This window comes from Macrobrachium nipponense, chromosome 4, assembly GCF_015104395.2.
Source record: "Macrobrachium nipponense isolate FS-2020 chromosome 4, ASM1510439v2, whole genome shotgun sequence".
NCBI classification, from domain to species: domain Eukaryota; kingdom Metazoa; phylum Arthropoda; class Malacostraca; order Decapoda; family Palaemonidae; genus Macrobrachium; species Macrobrachium nipponense.
The window spans coordinates 6,540,069-6,559,275 of NC_061100.1; the positions used below are offsets into that span (position 1 = coordinate 6,540,069).

Sequence of the window (19,207 nt, forward strand, 5' to 3'; positions counted from 1 at the left end):
GCTTAAAGCTTTCGTCCATCCTCCTGTGGACTGATCACTAAGCAAATGAGACATGGTATTGGTGAAGAATTCCAAATAAACATAAACAAACAGACAAAAATATTAACAAGGTTAAAAAATGCGAACAAGTCATTGGGCCGTATTCCTTTCCATAATTCGCTGGGATCTTCGGGGCGGGACAAAGCGCCAGACTTCTTCCTGAATGACATCTGAGGGTCGTTAACCAAAAAGGTAGTTTGTAGATTAGACTCCGGAACGGGCGAAGGATGGTTATCTATACATTATCAGATTGAAGGAGGCTGTACATATTTCTGAAGTTCTTTATTCTATAGTAAAAATAAAAAATATAAAAATGGTCAGAAATAAATGAAGAATTAAACAAAGATTCGGATAACATTTTCGTAAGTGATGACATAAGGGGGTAAATACGGAGATATTATATAAAATATTAGAGAAAAATGGTAGATAAATATATACCAAGAAGAAAAGTAAACATCAGTCATGCATACCAAGAGACAGAAGGATCTTGTTCCAGAAAATCAGAAAGTGGAAAAAGGTCTTGCAAAAGAAGAAAATGCATGGAAAGTTATAGAACTAAAAAAAAGTGAGATAGAAACAAAATGCAAAACAAAAGATTATACAATCAAAAAGAAAATGAAAACGGGACTTGGAAGAAAAAACCCTAATAAAATATCAAGGCAAAACCCCAAAACTATTATACTCATACGCAAAAAAGATGAATAAAAGAAGAATAGAAATAGGCTCTAAGAATTGAAGGGAGATTAACGAATGAAAAAAAAAGGAAATTTGCAACATATTGGCAGAACGATATAAGAGAGAATTCACCCTAGATAGATAATGAAGATAATGATATAGAATTAAGGGACAAAAATAAGTGAATATTTAGCTGAGATAGATATCATGAAGCTGATATGCAGGCTATTAATGAAATTAAAAAATGGAAGCTGCAGCAGGGCCTGATGGAGTTCCTGCTATTTTGTTAAAGAAAGTAGTTCATTCTATCGCCAAAGCCACTTGCAATATTATTAAGACAAAGTGTAGATACAGGCATGATTTATGATGAGCACAAATTAGCGTATATCACCCTACTTTCAAAAGTGGATCAAGACTAGAGGCAAGTAATTATAGGCATGTGAGTCTAAACATCATATTATGAAAGTGTATGAAAGGGTAATGAAGAAAAATATTATGAAACATTTTTAATAAAAAAAATAATGTTTTAATATAGGACAACATGGTTCGTACCCGGAAAAAGTACACAAACCCAACTGTTAGTCCACCATGAGAACTTATACAAAAATATGAAAAAGCGGAAATGAAACAGATGTGGTTTATCTAGACTTTGCAAAAGCTTTTGACAAGGTAGACCATAATATATTAGCGAAGAAAATTAGAAAACGTAATATAGTGGATAAAGTAGGAAGATGGTTAAAAGAATTTTTACACAACAGAAAACAGATAGTTATTGCAAACGATGAGAAATCAGATGAAGCTAAGGTAATTTCGGTGTGCCACAAGGTACGGTGTTAGCTGCATTACTGTTTGTTATTATGATTGCAGACATAGACAGTGTCACAGTAATGTTAAGGACTCGGTAGTGAGTAGTTTCGCCGATGACACAAGAATAAGTAGAGAAATTACATGTGATGAAGATAGGAACGCGCTACAAAGAGACCTTAAACAAAGTATATGAATGGGCAGAGGTAAATAGGATGGTATTTAACTCTGATAAATTTAAATCAATAAACTATGGAGACAGAGAAGGAAAGCTATATGCATGTAGGGGACCTAATAATGAGACAATCACAAATAAGGAAGCAGTTAAAGACCTTGGTGTGATGATGAATAGGAACATGTTATGCAACGATGAAATAGCAATTCTACTGGCAAAATGTAAAGCAAAAATGGGAATGTTGTTACGGCACTTCAAAAACCAGAAAAGCTGAACACATGATTAGTTTTATAAAACACAGGTTCATAGTCCACTTAATCTTTGACATGATATGGTACCCACACTATCAAAAGGATATTGCACAAATAGAGAGTGTACAAAGGTCCTTTACAGCGAGAATAGAAGAAGTTAAGGACCTTGACTACTGGGAAAGACTACAATCCTTAAAAATTATAGTCTAGAAAGGAGAAGAGAACGCTACATGATAATTCAGGCATGGAAAAACAGATAGAAGGAATAGCTGAAAACATCATGGAGCTAAAATATCAGAAAGAGCAAGCAGAGGTAGATTAATAGTGCCCAAAACGCACCAGCATCGATAATGCAGCGTCTATTCAATGCGTTGCCAGCTCATCTGAGAAATATAACAGGAGTGAGTGTAGATGTGTTCAAGAATAAGCTCGACAAATATCTAAACTGCATCCCAGACCATCCAAGATTGGAAGATGCAAAATATACCGGAAGATGTAATAGCAACTCTCTGGTAGACATTAGAGGTGCCTCACACTGAGGGACCTGGGGCAACCCGAACAAGATGTAAAGTCTGTAAGGTAAGGTCTCTCTCTCTCTCTCTCTCTCTCTCACACACACACACACACACACACACACACACAAATGAACAAAATAAGATTAACAGATAGAACCAGGAAAAGAATATCTTATATAATATAGATATGTGTGTGTGTAGTATTATTACAACGAATATACAGAATAAAGCGCAAAATGTAACGAGAATAACAAGAAGAAGAACAAGAGAATTGGAATAAAGTATCATACGGAAACTATGGAACAAATTTTTAGAATCATGGATAACGATTTCAGAACAGAATGCTAATAATATGAGCAGGATTCGGTCGACCAAGAGTTAAAAAACAAAAGAAAAAAGGGAGAAAGAAAAAAAAGTGTGCAAATTAATTCTTTGTCGCATCATTCCCGGGACCCTCGTATTTCTCGATTTGTCGGTGGCCTCCGCTACTAAATCCAATTCTGGTATCTATTTCTATTTCTTTTATTTCCATTCGATCGAAACCTCAACGTGATATTGAAGCATATTTCCGCCAATTACCTACCGAAGGCCTTATGCTAACGGTTTCTTTTTATCAAAAAAATTATTTTTTGAGTTTCTGCTGTTCATGTGCGAGGTTTTTCTAAAGGTCATGAAATATATTGTTTTTTGCGTATAACTTTTTTTTCCCTTTCATATATTTCATTCGGTGTTTAACTGTTCATTGAAAAAGAATATTCGTCGTTTTAAAAAAATATTTTTCCTTTAAAACCGTCCGTATAATCAAGATCCTCTGTATGATTCATTATTTATATGGGCCCACTTATCATTTTCACTGTCTTTAGGGCGCCTTAAAATATTAATTCGTGTTATTTCAAAGTTTTCCCACCACTTCAGCAAAAGACTATTGCAGATAATCAACCAATGAATATTTATTCCCTTATTACTTCTATTCATTTTTTTATATTTGCTTTTATCATCCAGATAAAGGGCAACACTTTCGTTTCAATTAATTTTATAAAGCTAAAATCACATCATTTCCATTATTTTCCATCTCGCTGTCCACTGCCGAGCGATTTCCCAACATAACTTCGATTCCTTTGTAGTAAATAACTTTATCCAAGACTTGGACTTCATCGCAATCGCCTCACAGTGATTTCATGGCGAATATCTGGATGTAGAGGTCAATTCTATGCTGGAGTTTTTTCTTTTTTTTTCTCCTCTTTTTTTTTTTTAATCTGTTATTTAAGAGGCTATATGTTTTCACCAGGCCTCTCAATCCGTTTAACGACTCCTGGCAGGGATCTTTGCTGACGCAATGGTAGCTAAATCTAAACCACCAACAACCATCATTCATGAGGCGTTGGTGGTGACGTAAATACATGCGTTTGCTTATATAATATAATTATATATATATATATATATATATATATATATATATATATGCTATGTCATTTTGCCGGCTATTTTAGGATACTTAGTGCAAGAAACTTATTGTAAATAAATAAATCAAGATATGCACCCACAATTTTTCTGTATAACAGAGTGAGTCTTCTGTGGATGCATTCTAAAACTACAGAGTATCACATCACGGGAGTTCCTGAATGCACTTCACTATTATAGGATGCAAACTGCACATAAGTTATCTTAGATTAAGTATTGTATCTAAGCGATGATGAAAATCAGTACATAGTGTAGAGCAGCCCAGGAGGCAGAAACCACATACGTAACCCATAATTCATCTGATACTAAATAAACATAATTTAGAAAACAAAATAAGCCATCGCATCCTGTTTCTAGCCAAATAAATCACAACTCGGTTAGTAAATTATAAATAAATAAATAAATAAATAAATAAATAAATAAATAAATAAATAAATAAATAAATAAATAAATAAATAAATAAATAAATAAATAAATAAATATATAAATAAATATATAAATAAATAAACAATGAAATACGTAATTAACAAAAAGCGCATGGAATAAAGCGCTCCGTAAATACATTTTCTTTCATCACAAAGAAAGCTTTGCATCTTGAAGACCCTAAAAATAGACCGAAAAAAGGCTGCAGAAGCAGAAAACCTGAACTGATGGGCGCCAGAACGGATTGTCCCGTAAAATCCTCCAAGTAAAAAGAAACCTTTGTATAAATATGTTTCAACTTCCTGGTCCCGGCAAACACTTAAACAACACTTCTTCCACAACAAAAATAGAAATGGAGAGCCAGGAACAGAATGGAAACAATATTTTCCTCTCAGGAAATGAAGGATCTGGTTAGATAAAAATCAGAAGATGCTTAATTACAATTTGAGTTTATCTCACTTACATATTATGCTTGACCTCTTTATATTCGGAATTATTATGCCCCAAGTATCATTAAGTGCAGTCGAATGGTCAAAATCTTTGGTTTACAATTAAAACGGAATGAAATTTAAAATTTAGGCCGAAGACCAAGCGCTGGGACCTATGGGGTCCTTTCTGTGTTAATAGGGAAATTGAGAGTAAGAAGGTTTAAAAGGTGTAATCGGAGCAAAACCTCAAAGCAGTTGCACTACGAAACAATTGATAGGAAAGGGTGGAGAGCATGATGGAAGAAAGAGAATATGAACGGAGGTACTGTAAAAAAGGAAATACTGTTTACCATTGTGTCTAGAGCAACGGTCAGGACTTCATGTCAATGAAAATGCAGAAAGTCCAGGCAATGTCACTCAGATAGGTAATAGGAATGAGTCGGAGACAGAGTGAAGAGTGGAACAGTGTTAGCATCTTAATTACAAAATATACGTATGATGATGCTATTTTTTACTTTAACGTTACTAAGAATAAATTCGGAACGGAATAAAAAAAAAACCACCATTATATATAGGTGATATATATATTATACCATTAAACAGAGTTCCATCTAATAAGGTTGCCCATGAAAACACAGAAGATGGTAGATTTTACATCGGCATACTTCGGAAAACGGACTGGAGATGTCTGTTAAGTGAAACTGTACTTTCCAAAATGTAGCACTGCAAAGCTGCCCCCTTTAATGATTTTATTGGCAATCTTTATTATGACAAAGACAATCTTCCATTCAGACCCATCGTTTCATGTGCCGGAGCTTTCAATTAAAAAATGTATAAATGGTTACCTGGTCTCCTTTCCCCTTTTTTAGGCACTTTTTTCTCCCAGTCATTAAACATTCGGAAGATTTTTGTCACAACTTCAGAGAAGCATATACCACTTCACAAACATAAAACGTTTAAGCCATTGGACGTAGATTCCCTATTCACAAAAGTACCAGTGCAGGACGTTCTTCAGTTTTTGAGGGGAAAAATTATCCCTCTATTCAGATCATTTCCCATTGGCGCTTGACAAAATAATAAAGTTAGCTGAATTATGTGTATCTAATTTTCATCGGGGAATCATTCTATAAGCAAAAATTCGGGTGTAGTATGGGTAGTCCTTTAAGCTATGTTTTAGCCAATCTGTACATTGAATACTTGAAAAAACTGCAGTAAAAATAAATGCAATAAACACCAAAAAAAACATGCTGTGGATGAGATATGTAGATGATATTCTAACATTTTGGGATAATATATGGGTCAATTTTAATGAATTCCTCTCAAAATTAAACGCATTAGTGCCCAGCATCAAATTAAAGTTGAATGGGAAACAGACAAGAAATTCATTTCTTGATGTTTAATAATCAGACACACGACAGAATACAAATTTTTACCATATACAGAAAACCAACCAACGTTCTCCACTTTCATACATTCACTACTTTAGCTATCAACGTCATTGCTATCAAGATAGGCGCAGCCAGCAACCTATTCTTAAGAGCCTAACAAATTTGTTCCCCAGATTTCCTGGAAAAAGAATTTGAACTAATTTGTAAGCAGCTTTCGTCTTTAAAGTATCATGACCATATAATTGAGAAAGCAATTCACATAGCAAACGTAATTTTCTACCGACCCCCTCAAGACAAGACCAGAGACACACCTAACAATAAAATAAAAATTCCACACCTGGACTGGATAAGACAGTGACCCAGACCCTTGGAAAATCTAACCCTTTTGCATTTACTTACCCAAACACCTTAGCCAAATCCCTGATTAACGTCCAACAAAAGACATCCCCCAAGGACACAAGTGCTTACGAAAACCCATGCCTGGACTGTGACCAATCTTACATTGGATTTACAGGAAAATCACTTCCCCAGAGATTTATACAACATAAACAGTCAGTTAGGTATGGACAACGGGACTCAGCTATTTTCAACCATATAAATAAACATAACCATAGAATAAACTGGAATTTGCCACATATAATTTATAGCAGCATCTGCTGGTACAAGAGTCAAATGATGGAATCGGCCTTGATTAAACAGAGGCAGGTAATGAACATCTCAAAAGGAGCATGGGAATCAGATGTCATCGACAAGATTTTCATTCAAACCAACGCTAAGAAGATTAAAGGAAGATTATCGCCAAGAGTGACCTAAAGGTTGGCTTACCTGTGGATGGACCTCTTGCTATAAATACCACCTTTTCTGTAACTATTCTCATTCATCTACCTGAAGAGCGAGACAGCAGTCTCTGAAATATAGTACTATTCTGTCTATATTTTGGTGTTTTTATGGGCTCCTTTTATTAGATGGAATTCTGTCGTAACAGTACATTTTTACCAGTCACACACACACACACACACACACACACATATAATATATATATATATATATATATATATATATATATATATATATATATATATATATTATATATTACATACACACATCAAAGTGAATCTCTTCGACAGATAGCTTTCTCGGTATCAGATGCCTCAAGTACATAGGCTATAAGGACTGACAGCTCATGTCACACACACAGACACACACACACACACACACACACATATATATATATATATATATATATATATATATATATATATATATATATATATATACATAACATATAGTACATACATAATATACTCACATATAACAGCATTACTCGGCAAAAAATACTACAATATTACATAAACTTCCTCCCGTCATTGGGAAAGGCCTTCCACGGTTTCACGACGCAAGGAAGCATAAAAAGCGTGGACCTGTCAGCTCACTAAATTAAAAGGAGAATATTTTCCTCTTCTATGGCCCCAAACACAAACGGCCCACAAACACCTACATTCCTTGCACCAGGTGGGTTCTGCACCTCTCCCAAGTGACCCGTGGGATTTTGTGACAATACGATTCGTTGAGTTCGAAAAGCTCCCTTTTCTTGGCAGGTTTTTATCATCGAAGAAGTTACAGCTTCTCTCTCTCTCTCTCTCTCTCTCTCTCTCTCTCTCTCTCTCTCTCTCGTCTGTTCTGTCATTTCACATTATTTTACTTAATTTATCTATTTACTTATGGCACATTAAACTTTTTTTTTTATGTTTCGGTAGAATGGTTTAAAAACAATTATTTACCGATTTAATATAGCTATATGTAATTAGGTTTTTAAATTCCAAGATTCTGAAATGTAAAATGTGTATACATATTTCAATTTTTACTTACAAATCTCTATTAGCCCTATGTTTCGTTTACAATCATCTTAATCTGAAAAGATTGTTCCAGAAGTTCACTGTTTTTTTTCGGAAATTTAATACAATTATGTAGTAAACCTTCGGAGTAATAATAAAAATAATAATAATAATAATAATAATAATAATAATAATAATAATAATAATAATAATAATAATAATAATAATAATAATAATAAAGTAAACAGACTGAATGCTAACAGCGGCACAAGATCAGGCCCTAAGACCCAGATATGTCCAAAGAACGATAGATGGGAATAACATCTCACCCATATGCAGGAAGTGCAATATGAAAAACGAGACCATTAACCACATAGCAAGCGAATGTACAAGAAAAAAGGCATGACTCGGTAGCAAAAGACCTCCACTGGAGCCTGTGCCAGACACACACCTAGCTTACAGTATTAAATGGTACGAACACGAACCTGAGGAGTGATAAGAAAAAAAAACCGATCAGGCAAAGATCCTCTGGGACTTATGGTACCAGAACAGATAAGGGTGATACGTGCAATAGACCAGACGTGACGTTGATTGACAAAATACAAAATTAAGTATTACTCACTGATATCGCAATACCATGGGACACCAGAGTAGATGAGAAAGAAAGAGAAAACAATTTATGTATCAAGAGCTGAAAATAGAAATAAGAAGGATAAGGGTATAGCAGTGGAAATTGTACCCATAACCGTAGAAACACTGGGCACGATCCCAAGATCCCTGAAAAGGAATCTGGAAAAACTAAAGGCTGAAGTAACTCCAGGACTCATGCAGAGAGGTGCTCCTAGAAACAGCGCACCATAGCAAGAAAAGTGATGGACTCCAAAGGAGGCATGATGCAACCCGGAACCCTATGACTGTGATCGACCAAAATGAAGATAATAATAATAATAATAATAATAATAATAATAATAATAATAATAATAATAATAATAATAATAATAATAATAATAATAATAATAATAATAATAGTGGAATAGTGGAATGGACGAAGGCAGAACTCCGCAGCATAGATCAGAAAACCAGGAAAAATTTGACAATACACAAAGCACTACACCCAAGAGCAAATACGGACAGACTATACATAACACGAAAGGAAGGAGGGAGAGGACTACTAAGTATAGAGGACTGCGTCAACATCGAAAAACAGAGCACTGGGGCAATATCTGAAAACCAGTGAAGACGAGTGGCTAAAAGGCAGTGCATGGGAAGAAGGACTAATAAAAGTAGACGAAGACCCACAAATATACAGAGACAGGAGAATGACAGACAGAACAGACGACTGGCACAACAAACCAATGCACGGACAATACATGAGACAACTAAAGAACTAGCCAGCGATGACACATGGCAATGGCTACGAGAGGGGAGAGCTAAAGAAGGAAAACTGAAGGAATGATAACAGCGGCACAAGATCAGGCCCTAAGAACCAGATATGTTCAAAGAACGATAGACGGAAATAACATCTGTCCCATATGTAGGAAGTGCAATACGAAAAATGAAAACCATAAACCACATAGCAAGTGAATGCCCGGCACTTGCACAGAACCACTACAAAAAGAGGCATGATTCAGTGCGAAAGCCCTCCACTGGAGCCTGTGCAAGAAACATCAGCTACCTTGCAGTAATAAGTGGTACGAACACCAACCAGAGGGAGTGATAGAAAACGATCAGGCAAAGATCCTCTGGGGACTATGGTATCAGAACGGATAGGGTGATACGTGCAAATAGACCAAACGTGACGTTGATTGACAAAGTAAAGAAGAAAGTATCACTCATTGATGTTGCAATAACATGGGACACCAGAGTTGAAGAGAAAGAGAGTGAAAAAATGGATAAGTATCAAGATCTGAAAATAGAAATAAGAAGAATATGGGATATGCCAGTGGAAATTGTACCCATAATCATAGGAGCACTAGGCACGATCCCAAGATTCTTGAAAAGGAATCTAGAAAAACTAGAGGCTGAAGTAGCTCCAGGACTCATGCAGAAGAGTGTGATCCTAGAAACGGCGCACTTAGTAAGAAAAGTGATGGACTCCTAAGGAGGCAGGATGCAACCCGGAACCCCACACTATAAATACCACCCAGTCGAATTGGAGGACTGTGGTAGAGCAAAAAAAAGGAAAAAAAAAACAATAATAAATAATAATAATAGCAAGCAAAATTATTACCTTTTTCGCTGTAAGGTATTTTATAAGAAATTATAAAAAATAAACAAAAGAATAAGCACGAGAAAACCCAGCAATTTGCAGCCCTTATTAAATGTCCTCTCCTTCATTCAAGCTCCCCAGTAGCCATACCCTTTTTTAACATTTCGAAATGTACAACCCCTTACCCACATTATACATAATATATATATATATATATATATATATATAATATACATATATATATATATATATATATATATATATAGATATATACGTTTGTTGCGTTTCTTGAATTTTGATATAGTTGGACACGGCTGGTGTAGATGTCTTTTTACATCAACAATTGATTGATGGTAATGAATTTGAACTCTGTCCCCATGTATAACTTCTTACAAAGTAGTTTTTATTATATATATATATAATATATATAATATATATATATAATATATATATATATATATATATATATATATATGTATAGATATATATATATATTATAAAAACTACTTTGTAAGAAGTTATGCAAGGGACAGAGTTCAAATCATTACCATCAATCAATTGTTTATGTAAAAAGACATCTACACCAGCCGTGTCCAACTATATCAAAATTCAAGAAACGTAACAAACGTAAATTCTTTTTTACACCTAAGAACTGATAAGGGATGCAATCTGAACGGGCTTAGAAGAAAAAATCATATCTTCGATAAAAACGAAAAATGACGTGATGACAGATAAAAATATATCACTTTTCTCTGTAACCCTCAATTCACTTGCCTTTCAATGCTGAGGGCTGGGGGCTCTCTCTCTCCTCTCTCTCTCTCTCTCTCTCTCTCTCTCTCTCTCTCTCCAAGACCTTTTGCTTGTGACCCCTTAACCTGAATTGTTTCCCCTTCCAGCCAATTTCCCCGATAATCGCTTCCCCTCGTTCCCTGGCAATTTTCTCTCAGGCTCGTGACCTGCTCTAGAATGAGTATCTCTTTCTGTTTCTTCGTTTGGTTTCCACTGTTTTCCCCCTCCTCTTATCCTGCTTTTATACATCCAAGTATCTCCTTTAAATTAATGTCATTTCTATGCTATTTTTTCCTCTGCTCTGCCATTCAACTTTTTTTTTTTCCATGTTCCTGGATCGTTCTGTAATAACTGTCCTCCTCCTGCAACACATCCATTTGTTGTGTTCGAATTTTAAAATAAACTCAATTGGCTTTCCGTTGTACTGGGCCATTTGTTTGTTTGTAGTTTTATTGGGTAATGAATATTAAAACTCCCCAAAACCGTTTTATTTATATCCACACATCAATTTTACCACAGCATGGAACATGACTGTGTAACACACGAGGAAGAGAAGTAGCAGGAGGATCTGGTATAGTGAAGTCGAAGGCCGAAATTTATGGAAAAGAAAGATCCAAGGAACCGCTTCCTAAGAAAAAGATGAACAATATATTTTTACCTTTAATTTTCTAATTTATTTACTTCTAAAATAAAGTTTTTTTTTAGGTTTTTTAGGTTATTTCTCTTGTTTCCTCTTCAGAATATAAGCCTTGCATTGGAAAGGTTATGCAATGGTAACTAGGTGGGAAGTGAGCGAGGTATTTACGAAAAATTGATGCTTGCGATAAGCTTAAGGGGGTTAATGTTTTCGTGAAAAAAAGAAAAAAAATACAAATCACTCTCAATGCCACTAATTGATTTGGAACCTCAGGCCAATAAAACGTCGCCCTAATCCACAAAGAAATTAATTGAAAACAGGACAAAATCGAAAGCCAAAAATAAATGAAATAAAAAATAAAGGCAAAGAATCCACTAAGAAACTAATTCAAAACAGGAAAAAATCGAAAGCAAAATAATAATAATAAATAAATAAATAAAGGTACGAAACAATGATGTTTAAGATAAGCTTAAGGGGGTTAATGTTTTCGTGAAAAAAAAAATACAAATCACTCTCAATGCCATTAATTGATTTGGAACCTCGGGCCAATAATACGTCACCCTAATCCACTAAGAAACTAATTGAAAATAGGAAAAAATCGAAAGCCAAAAAAAAAAAAAAAAATAAAAAAAAAAAAACAAAAAAAAAAATAAAAAAAATAAGAGCAAAATACAAAATCGAAAGCCAAAAAAAAAAAAAAAAATAAATAAATAGAAAATAAACGGCAAAAGAATCCACTAAGAAACTAATTCAAAACAGGAAAAATTTGAAAGCCCCCCCCAAAAAAACAAATAAATAAATGCAAAAGAATCCACTAAAAAATTAATTCAAAACAGGAAAAAATCGAAAGCAGAAAATGTTTTTATAAATAAACAAAAGAGAGACTTTACAGAAGGAAAGCAAAAGAGCTTCCGTACCAAGGAACGAACCTCTCCATAGCCCTAATACGCAGTGTATTCAACCCGACATCCCATAATTCTCGGGGAACCATAAGTCTTATCTTACCCAGAATACTTCCAACCTGTTGCAGCCGGAGCGGTTAGCCCATCCCACTCAGAATAGTTCCACACCATCTGGAAAACGGCTGGAATTTAATCCCTTTGACAGACGCATCCTCCTACTGGACCCATTTCCAATGGGTTTCAGGTCCGGAAACCTTCCTCTCACAATTTTCCGGTTTGTTTGTTTTCGAAGCCATGTGTTTAGTCCCCGGAGAAACATTTCTATTTGTATTCGTGACTTTAAGATTATTTGGATTCTCTTCCACTCTCCTACCAATGAAAAAATTAAAGTTTATCTTATTCATGAGGATTAGCTAAAAAAAAAAAAGATTCAAAATATTATTTTCCATATTATATATATACATATATATGTATATATATGCCAAATATATATATATATAGATATATATATATATATATATATATATATATATACATATATATTATAATTATATTTTTATAAAGTATATTATATATATATATATATTTATATAATATATATATATAAATATATATATATGATGTGTGCGCGCGTTTTGTGATTTTTTCATCCAATATGAATAAATTGTTTATACCAGGAAACAGACTTTACTTTATAAGCAACCATCCTCTTTATTTCCAAATATAGATTGTCTCTCATGGAAAAAAGGCCTGACTACTATTTACATTCGGTGTTAAATAAACACACCATTCACGTTATTGCTTCATGAACAAGAAAGGTACTTGGCGGACAGTGACAATATGTGTGGGTAGAAATCGCATTCTTTATACACTTGCATTTTTACTATGAGATTCAGGGTCTCTGTAACAAACACGGTTTTTTGGACTTTTGCTCCTTATCAACGCATCGGATGTAGCTGAAAGTTGACATATGTATATTTTACAACCACACACAAATTTTGTCAGCATTATCAATAACCTAAAACCCGATGGTTTTGATTTTTATAGAGTAAAAATGAACTAGCCGACGCCATGGCCAATGATTACGAGCCAAGAGTCGAAAAACATTCATTACATAAGCAAGGTAAACAAACACCTCTTGACTAAATGTTCCCGCCCCGCCCATCCACCAGACAGAAATGCCATCGGCTCTGAAACCCAAGACTTTATGAATGGCGGAACGATACATAGATGTGGATGGGGTATCAGTGCTAGCGTAGTAATACTACTGTAGCAGTAGTGCCGCAACAGTATACCAGTAATATACATGAATTAAACGTTTAGACCAACTGCTGGGATCCTTGAGGATCATTTAGCACTTCTTACAACTACTCGAGAAATTAGTTTTTATAGCCAGAAGTTAAATTTTCTAATCCAACAATGCCCATGGTAGCCTTCAGTGTTATCCTGAATTATAACGAGGCGAAAGTGGGTGAAGCCTCATGAAGTCACCATTCTGACGATAATTATTGGTGAAGGTTTAAAGCCAATATACGGTACCGGCTTTATTTTTTTCAGTAAATAGGTAGATAGCCAATAAATAAAATTGCTTGACATAGGATATAACAGTTATTAAATCAGCTTGTCTACTATGTTTTTGGTAATTACCAAACTATTCCCTACATCTTGTCAATCTGATTGTGACCTATAAAGTAGACTGTATTCTTTGGAAACTTATTTTGGGAGTTAGACTAATAATCGAAGTGTTTTTGTATTTATTAACATATTTTAGTTGGTTTGTTCATTATGACATTATCAGTGGGGAGGTTCCAGAGTTCATAAAGGTGTACTGCTTTGCTTGTATTAAATTTGTATGTCATTGTTTGCAGAGTTTAGCCTTCGGTTTACGTATAGCCAATCATCCATCGAGAAACAGGGAAGAAATGATGTCATAAGTTACGTAACGAGTGCGTTCGAAACCTTTTCTCTGAGTAAGTTGGCCCGTCTTCAAAAAAGGTCACTTTTACATTATAAGTACCAAATTTATTCAACCTACGTAGTGCAGAATACACTCAAAATTTATGTGTTGATATAAAAATAAATAAGTATTCTGAATAAGCGCTATATTTATGAAATGCATAGATAAAAAGTTATTGCGAAAAAACCGCGTTACAGAGGCCCTGAATCTCATAGTAGCATCCTTTTTTTTGTCTGTTTGTTTATTTGTCTTGGTCAAATCTTGTAACTCAATTTTCGACCTGTTCCCTTCGTCCGATAGACTTGAAATTTGATGGATACGCGATCTCAGTGACAATATAACGTTCTATGATCAGTAGGTTAGCAGTGACCTCATGTGACCCTACAGCACCCTTACAGTATCTGGAGGTTTGGTATGAAACTTCGGATTTTTCACAACTTCTTTAACTCGGTAAATAACTTATAGGATTTTTCATACCTTCTTTGGCTCAACAGGATATCAATTTCGTCAGCTACAATCATAAATCAGTTACAATTTCTGTCAAAACGGAAGAGTATAAAATAACAAAATATAAAAGAGCATTTAAAAAAAAAGTTTATTAAAATACACTAAAAAAGTGAAACAAAAAGTTTTTTGAGACACCAAGATTTCTTACAATTTATCATGTCTACAAAAATAAAAGCGTGGTGCCAAACATGGAAAGAAATTCTACAAAGGATAAAAAAATATTTTTCTTCCGTTATAGCATTTCCTTCTTTGTTCGGAGGGGCCCCTTTCATTTTTGTAGACATGATTGTAAGAGATCCTGGTGGGTGTTTCAAAGTTATTTTTACTTCTTTTGTACAGTTTAATAATAGCCTTTTTGAAAAGAATCACCTTTTTTTATTACTGAAAAACATATGTAACCCAAGTGACCATAGCGAACAGATTAACCAACCAAGTGTGGATAAAAAACAATTACAAACCTACTGCGGAAGTACTTAATTAGTGTCAAAAACATGCTTACGTTTGAAAGGAGTCGTACCAAAGTGTATAAACATACCGGTTTCTCAGCAAGTTTTATGAGATATACAGGCCTATATAAAATGCATGGAAATTATAGACTACCTACCCACACCTATATACCTAATACGCATAATAACATATATATATATATGTATATAGACAAAGATATTATATAAATATACATAATATTATTATATATAACATATATACAATAATATATATATGTATTATATATTATATATGAAATATATAATTATATTATATATATATATGTATTATATTACCATATATAATATATATAATAATATATATATAATATATACATTATTAGATATATATATTATATATAAGATAATAATATACACATAATTATTATATACTATTATTATATATATATTATGGTATATATACATATATATATATCTATATATAGATATACTAATATATTATATAAGATGTATTATATTACAAATATATTTTATAAATCATATATTATATATTAATTATATAACACTATATACTAATATAACATATACAAACCAGATTTATACATAAGTCCATATAACATCCTTACTTATTAAAATATCTGTCCCCTCTATGGAGGCTGCCCGTGCATATTTCAGTCTTTCGAGTTTAAGCCTGTCACTTTGGATAAGACAGCACATATGTGTGGGAGGTGAGAGGGTGGCGGGGCGGTCAAAATAAATTATACAAACAGAGAGTCAGTCGAAGCAATATTCCAAAGATCTGATGAAACGTGCAAGATCGAAGAGATGGGGAACTAAATGAAGTTTGATTTGGAAGTGTTTGATGTAAGGTGAGAATGCGTTAGGAAGTAAGGGACAATAAATGATTGAGCAAGAGATGATTGAACAACAGAAAGACAACACTAGCTGATGGGTAAACAAGTGATGCGCTGGCATAAAATTACTACGTATGTACCTGAGAATGTGCAAAGAAGGTTTAGGACTCAGGCAGTAAGATTCACTTCAAAAATTATTCATAATTAGCAGAACAGGGTGGGTTTAAACAATGAATACGTGTGCAACAAGTGACTGTTACGAAACAGTTATCTGAATAGTTTTAATATGAATGGAAAAAAAATTTGTGCATAGTATGTATGGACCAAGAAAAACTGACATCTGATTAAGAGGCAATGTGCAGGTTATTGAAAATACACCTTATGGTATAAAAGTCAAGTTGTTGGGATCATTAAAAGCTCTTCTGCTGGAAGTAAGAGACAATTATTATGTAGATGGAAAAGTGGTGTATTGTAAATGTGGTTCCCAGACACGAGTGTGCTCTGTCTCCAACGACATTTGACATCTCTATGAATGAAACAATGTGAGAAGTATGAGAAAGAATATTTGATGTGGGTGCAAAGTTGTCCAGTAAGAAAATAAAGCATGAATATGAAAAGTCTAAGGTCAGCAGATGATACAGTACTGGTTGCACAGAACTGACAAACTAGTTGACAAAGCAGAATGCCACGGGAGCAAGAGCAACGCTGCGAAGATTCACCAAAACCAGAAAGATGGAGCAATTAACGTTAATATAGAAGAAGGAAGAATGGGGACAGTTGATTTATGGAGGGATTTGGGAGTAAATGAAAGAGATGATCGCAGGACGTGAGCAAAGGCTAGTCACAGGTAGATAGGAAGGTGTGTGCAAAAGAGACTTGGAATGTCTTCAGATGTCGAAGTGTTAAGGTACGAGGGCATTGTTGAGCCAACTCCCCATTATGAAAGTGGAGTATGGATGATGAATGCGAATACAAATAAAACCTCTGAAATTGTTGGGAACAATTTTCATATGAGAGAGAGAGAGAGAGAGAGAAGACCTTACTTTACCCAACAGACCTTACAGCTCGTTCGGGTTGCCCCAGGTCCCTCAGTTTGAGGCACCTCTAATGTCTACCAGAGAGAGAGAGAGAGAGAGAGAGAGAGCGAGAGAGAATGAAAAACTTTAGTTATTTGTAGTTGAAAATATGTTCCTTCAAATGTTACAATAATTTGCAGAAAGCATTTTCAAATTAAATTACAGATGCAAAAAATAACGAGAACTGCATCGTGTATAAGTTGATGAATCTTTCCCGGAAAGTATCTGTTGATATTACCGCGTATTTCGTGGAAAAAGGAAATCAAAGCTTTAATTGGTCTATATCGATGGTTCCCAACCTTTTTTGTTCCGTTCCCCCTTTTCCAGTCACTTTTTCACCTGTGGACCCCTACAACGAAATAGGTTAAGCCAGCAAAATTAATAACAGATTTTTCTGCAAAAAATTAATATATTCATGTAAAATGCCTTGCATTGTTATGCTGATTAAGCTGTTGGTCTATTTATATGAAATCAGAAAACATTCCGTTCAGCACTTTTTTATTTAAGTAAAATACATAGGAAAAATGTTATGTTAATGTTGTTATAGTTGTAGGTATTGTACGCAAAAACTATCGTTATAATACTTGCCCTATTTTTTTTGAGCTTGCAAGCACATGTATGAAAAAAAAAAATCACAGAACCTGTATGAATAAAACACATGTATGAACAGAACATGTATAATAAAATAAAAAATAAAAAACACACAAAAACAGCAGTGAATGAAACTTTTCATTGGTTGCAAAAAAGTATGTCACTTTATATTTCTCAATGGGACTTTTGTGGTTGTTTTTGAGCAACCAGCTCATGAATCCTTGGCTCAGTAGCAGCCAGTGCACATCTCAAGTCATCTTCCACAGACAGCTTGTTCCTTGATTTTGTTTTTATTGCAAGTAATGAAGAAAACCCACTTTCGCACAGGTAGGTTGAAGCAAAAGGCAAAAGAACTCGAACTGCCAGATCACTTATTTTTGGATATGATTCCATCATTGAACACCAGAAGCTAGACAAGGAGTTTGACTGGAACACATTCTTGGCTGTTGAATCGTGGATAAGCTCTTCTTGTGCGTCTTCTAACACATCATCATCCTGACATAAGAACGGATTTTTTGCTAATCCTGCATGCTGAGGGCTTAAGTCAGGAAAGTAACGGCGAAATTCATCATCTAGTTGAGACAAGTGATCCTTGGACAAGGTGCTTGAAAGCTGACCATCAGCAAGAACTTCATTCAATGATGGAAAAACATCATACATTTTCCATTACTCACTCTCTTCTTATACAGCTCCAATTTGGCCAAAAATGCATGTATTGAGTCACAGTGGCTGAGCAAGTTTGAATCCTTTCCTTGGAGTCTCAAGTTCAGCTGGTTGAAGAATTCAAATATGTCCACAAGATAAGCAAGGCGGAGCTCAAAGTGTTCTGATTTCAATATCTCCAACAGGTCACATTTTTTCTGTACATCAAGAAACATTTCAACTTCCTGGCGAAGAGAGAAGAAGCGGTACAAAAATCTCCCTGCAGACAACCGCCTGACGGATGTATAAAAGAGCAAGGAACTATGTTCGGACTTATCGTCCTGTCTGGTTCGTGTTTGTTTATGAAAAAACGTTTGGCTGCTCATGATTGCGTTCGGATACCAGCAATGACTGCGGCTTCGGTCCGTTAAAACCTGATTAGAGATTTTCATTTATATAAGCATCTTCCCTTTATAACAGCGACAATAGTTGTATTACTTTAAACAGCAATATGAATTAATTATTGCACTTACTATTGCCATAATAAAATGAAGGTTATTTATTAATTTTCTCTCTCTTATTCTTATATCACGTATATTTCAT

The 19,207-nt window shown here is 34.4% G+C and overlaps 1 protein-coding gene across 1 annotated transcript; it reads right to left on the reverse strand.

The window, feature by feature from the left end:
• Positions 1-18,136: 18,136 nt before the first annotated feature.
• Positions 18,137-18,622, reverse strand: LOC135210670 (protein FAM200C-like). The gene has a single exon (XM_064243450.1). It carries the CDS (start codon positions 18,620-18,622, stop codon positions 18,137-18,139), a length of 486 nt encoding a protein of 161 aa, XP_064099520.1.
• Between the last annotated feature and the right edge of the window lie 585 nt (positions 18,623-19,207).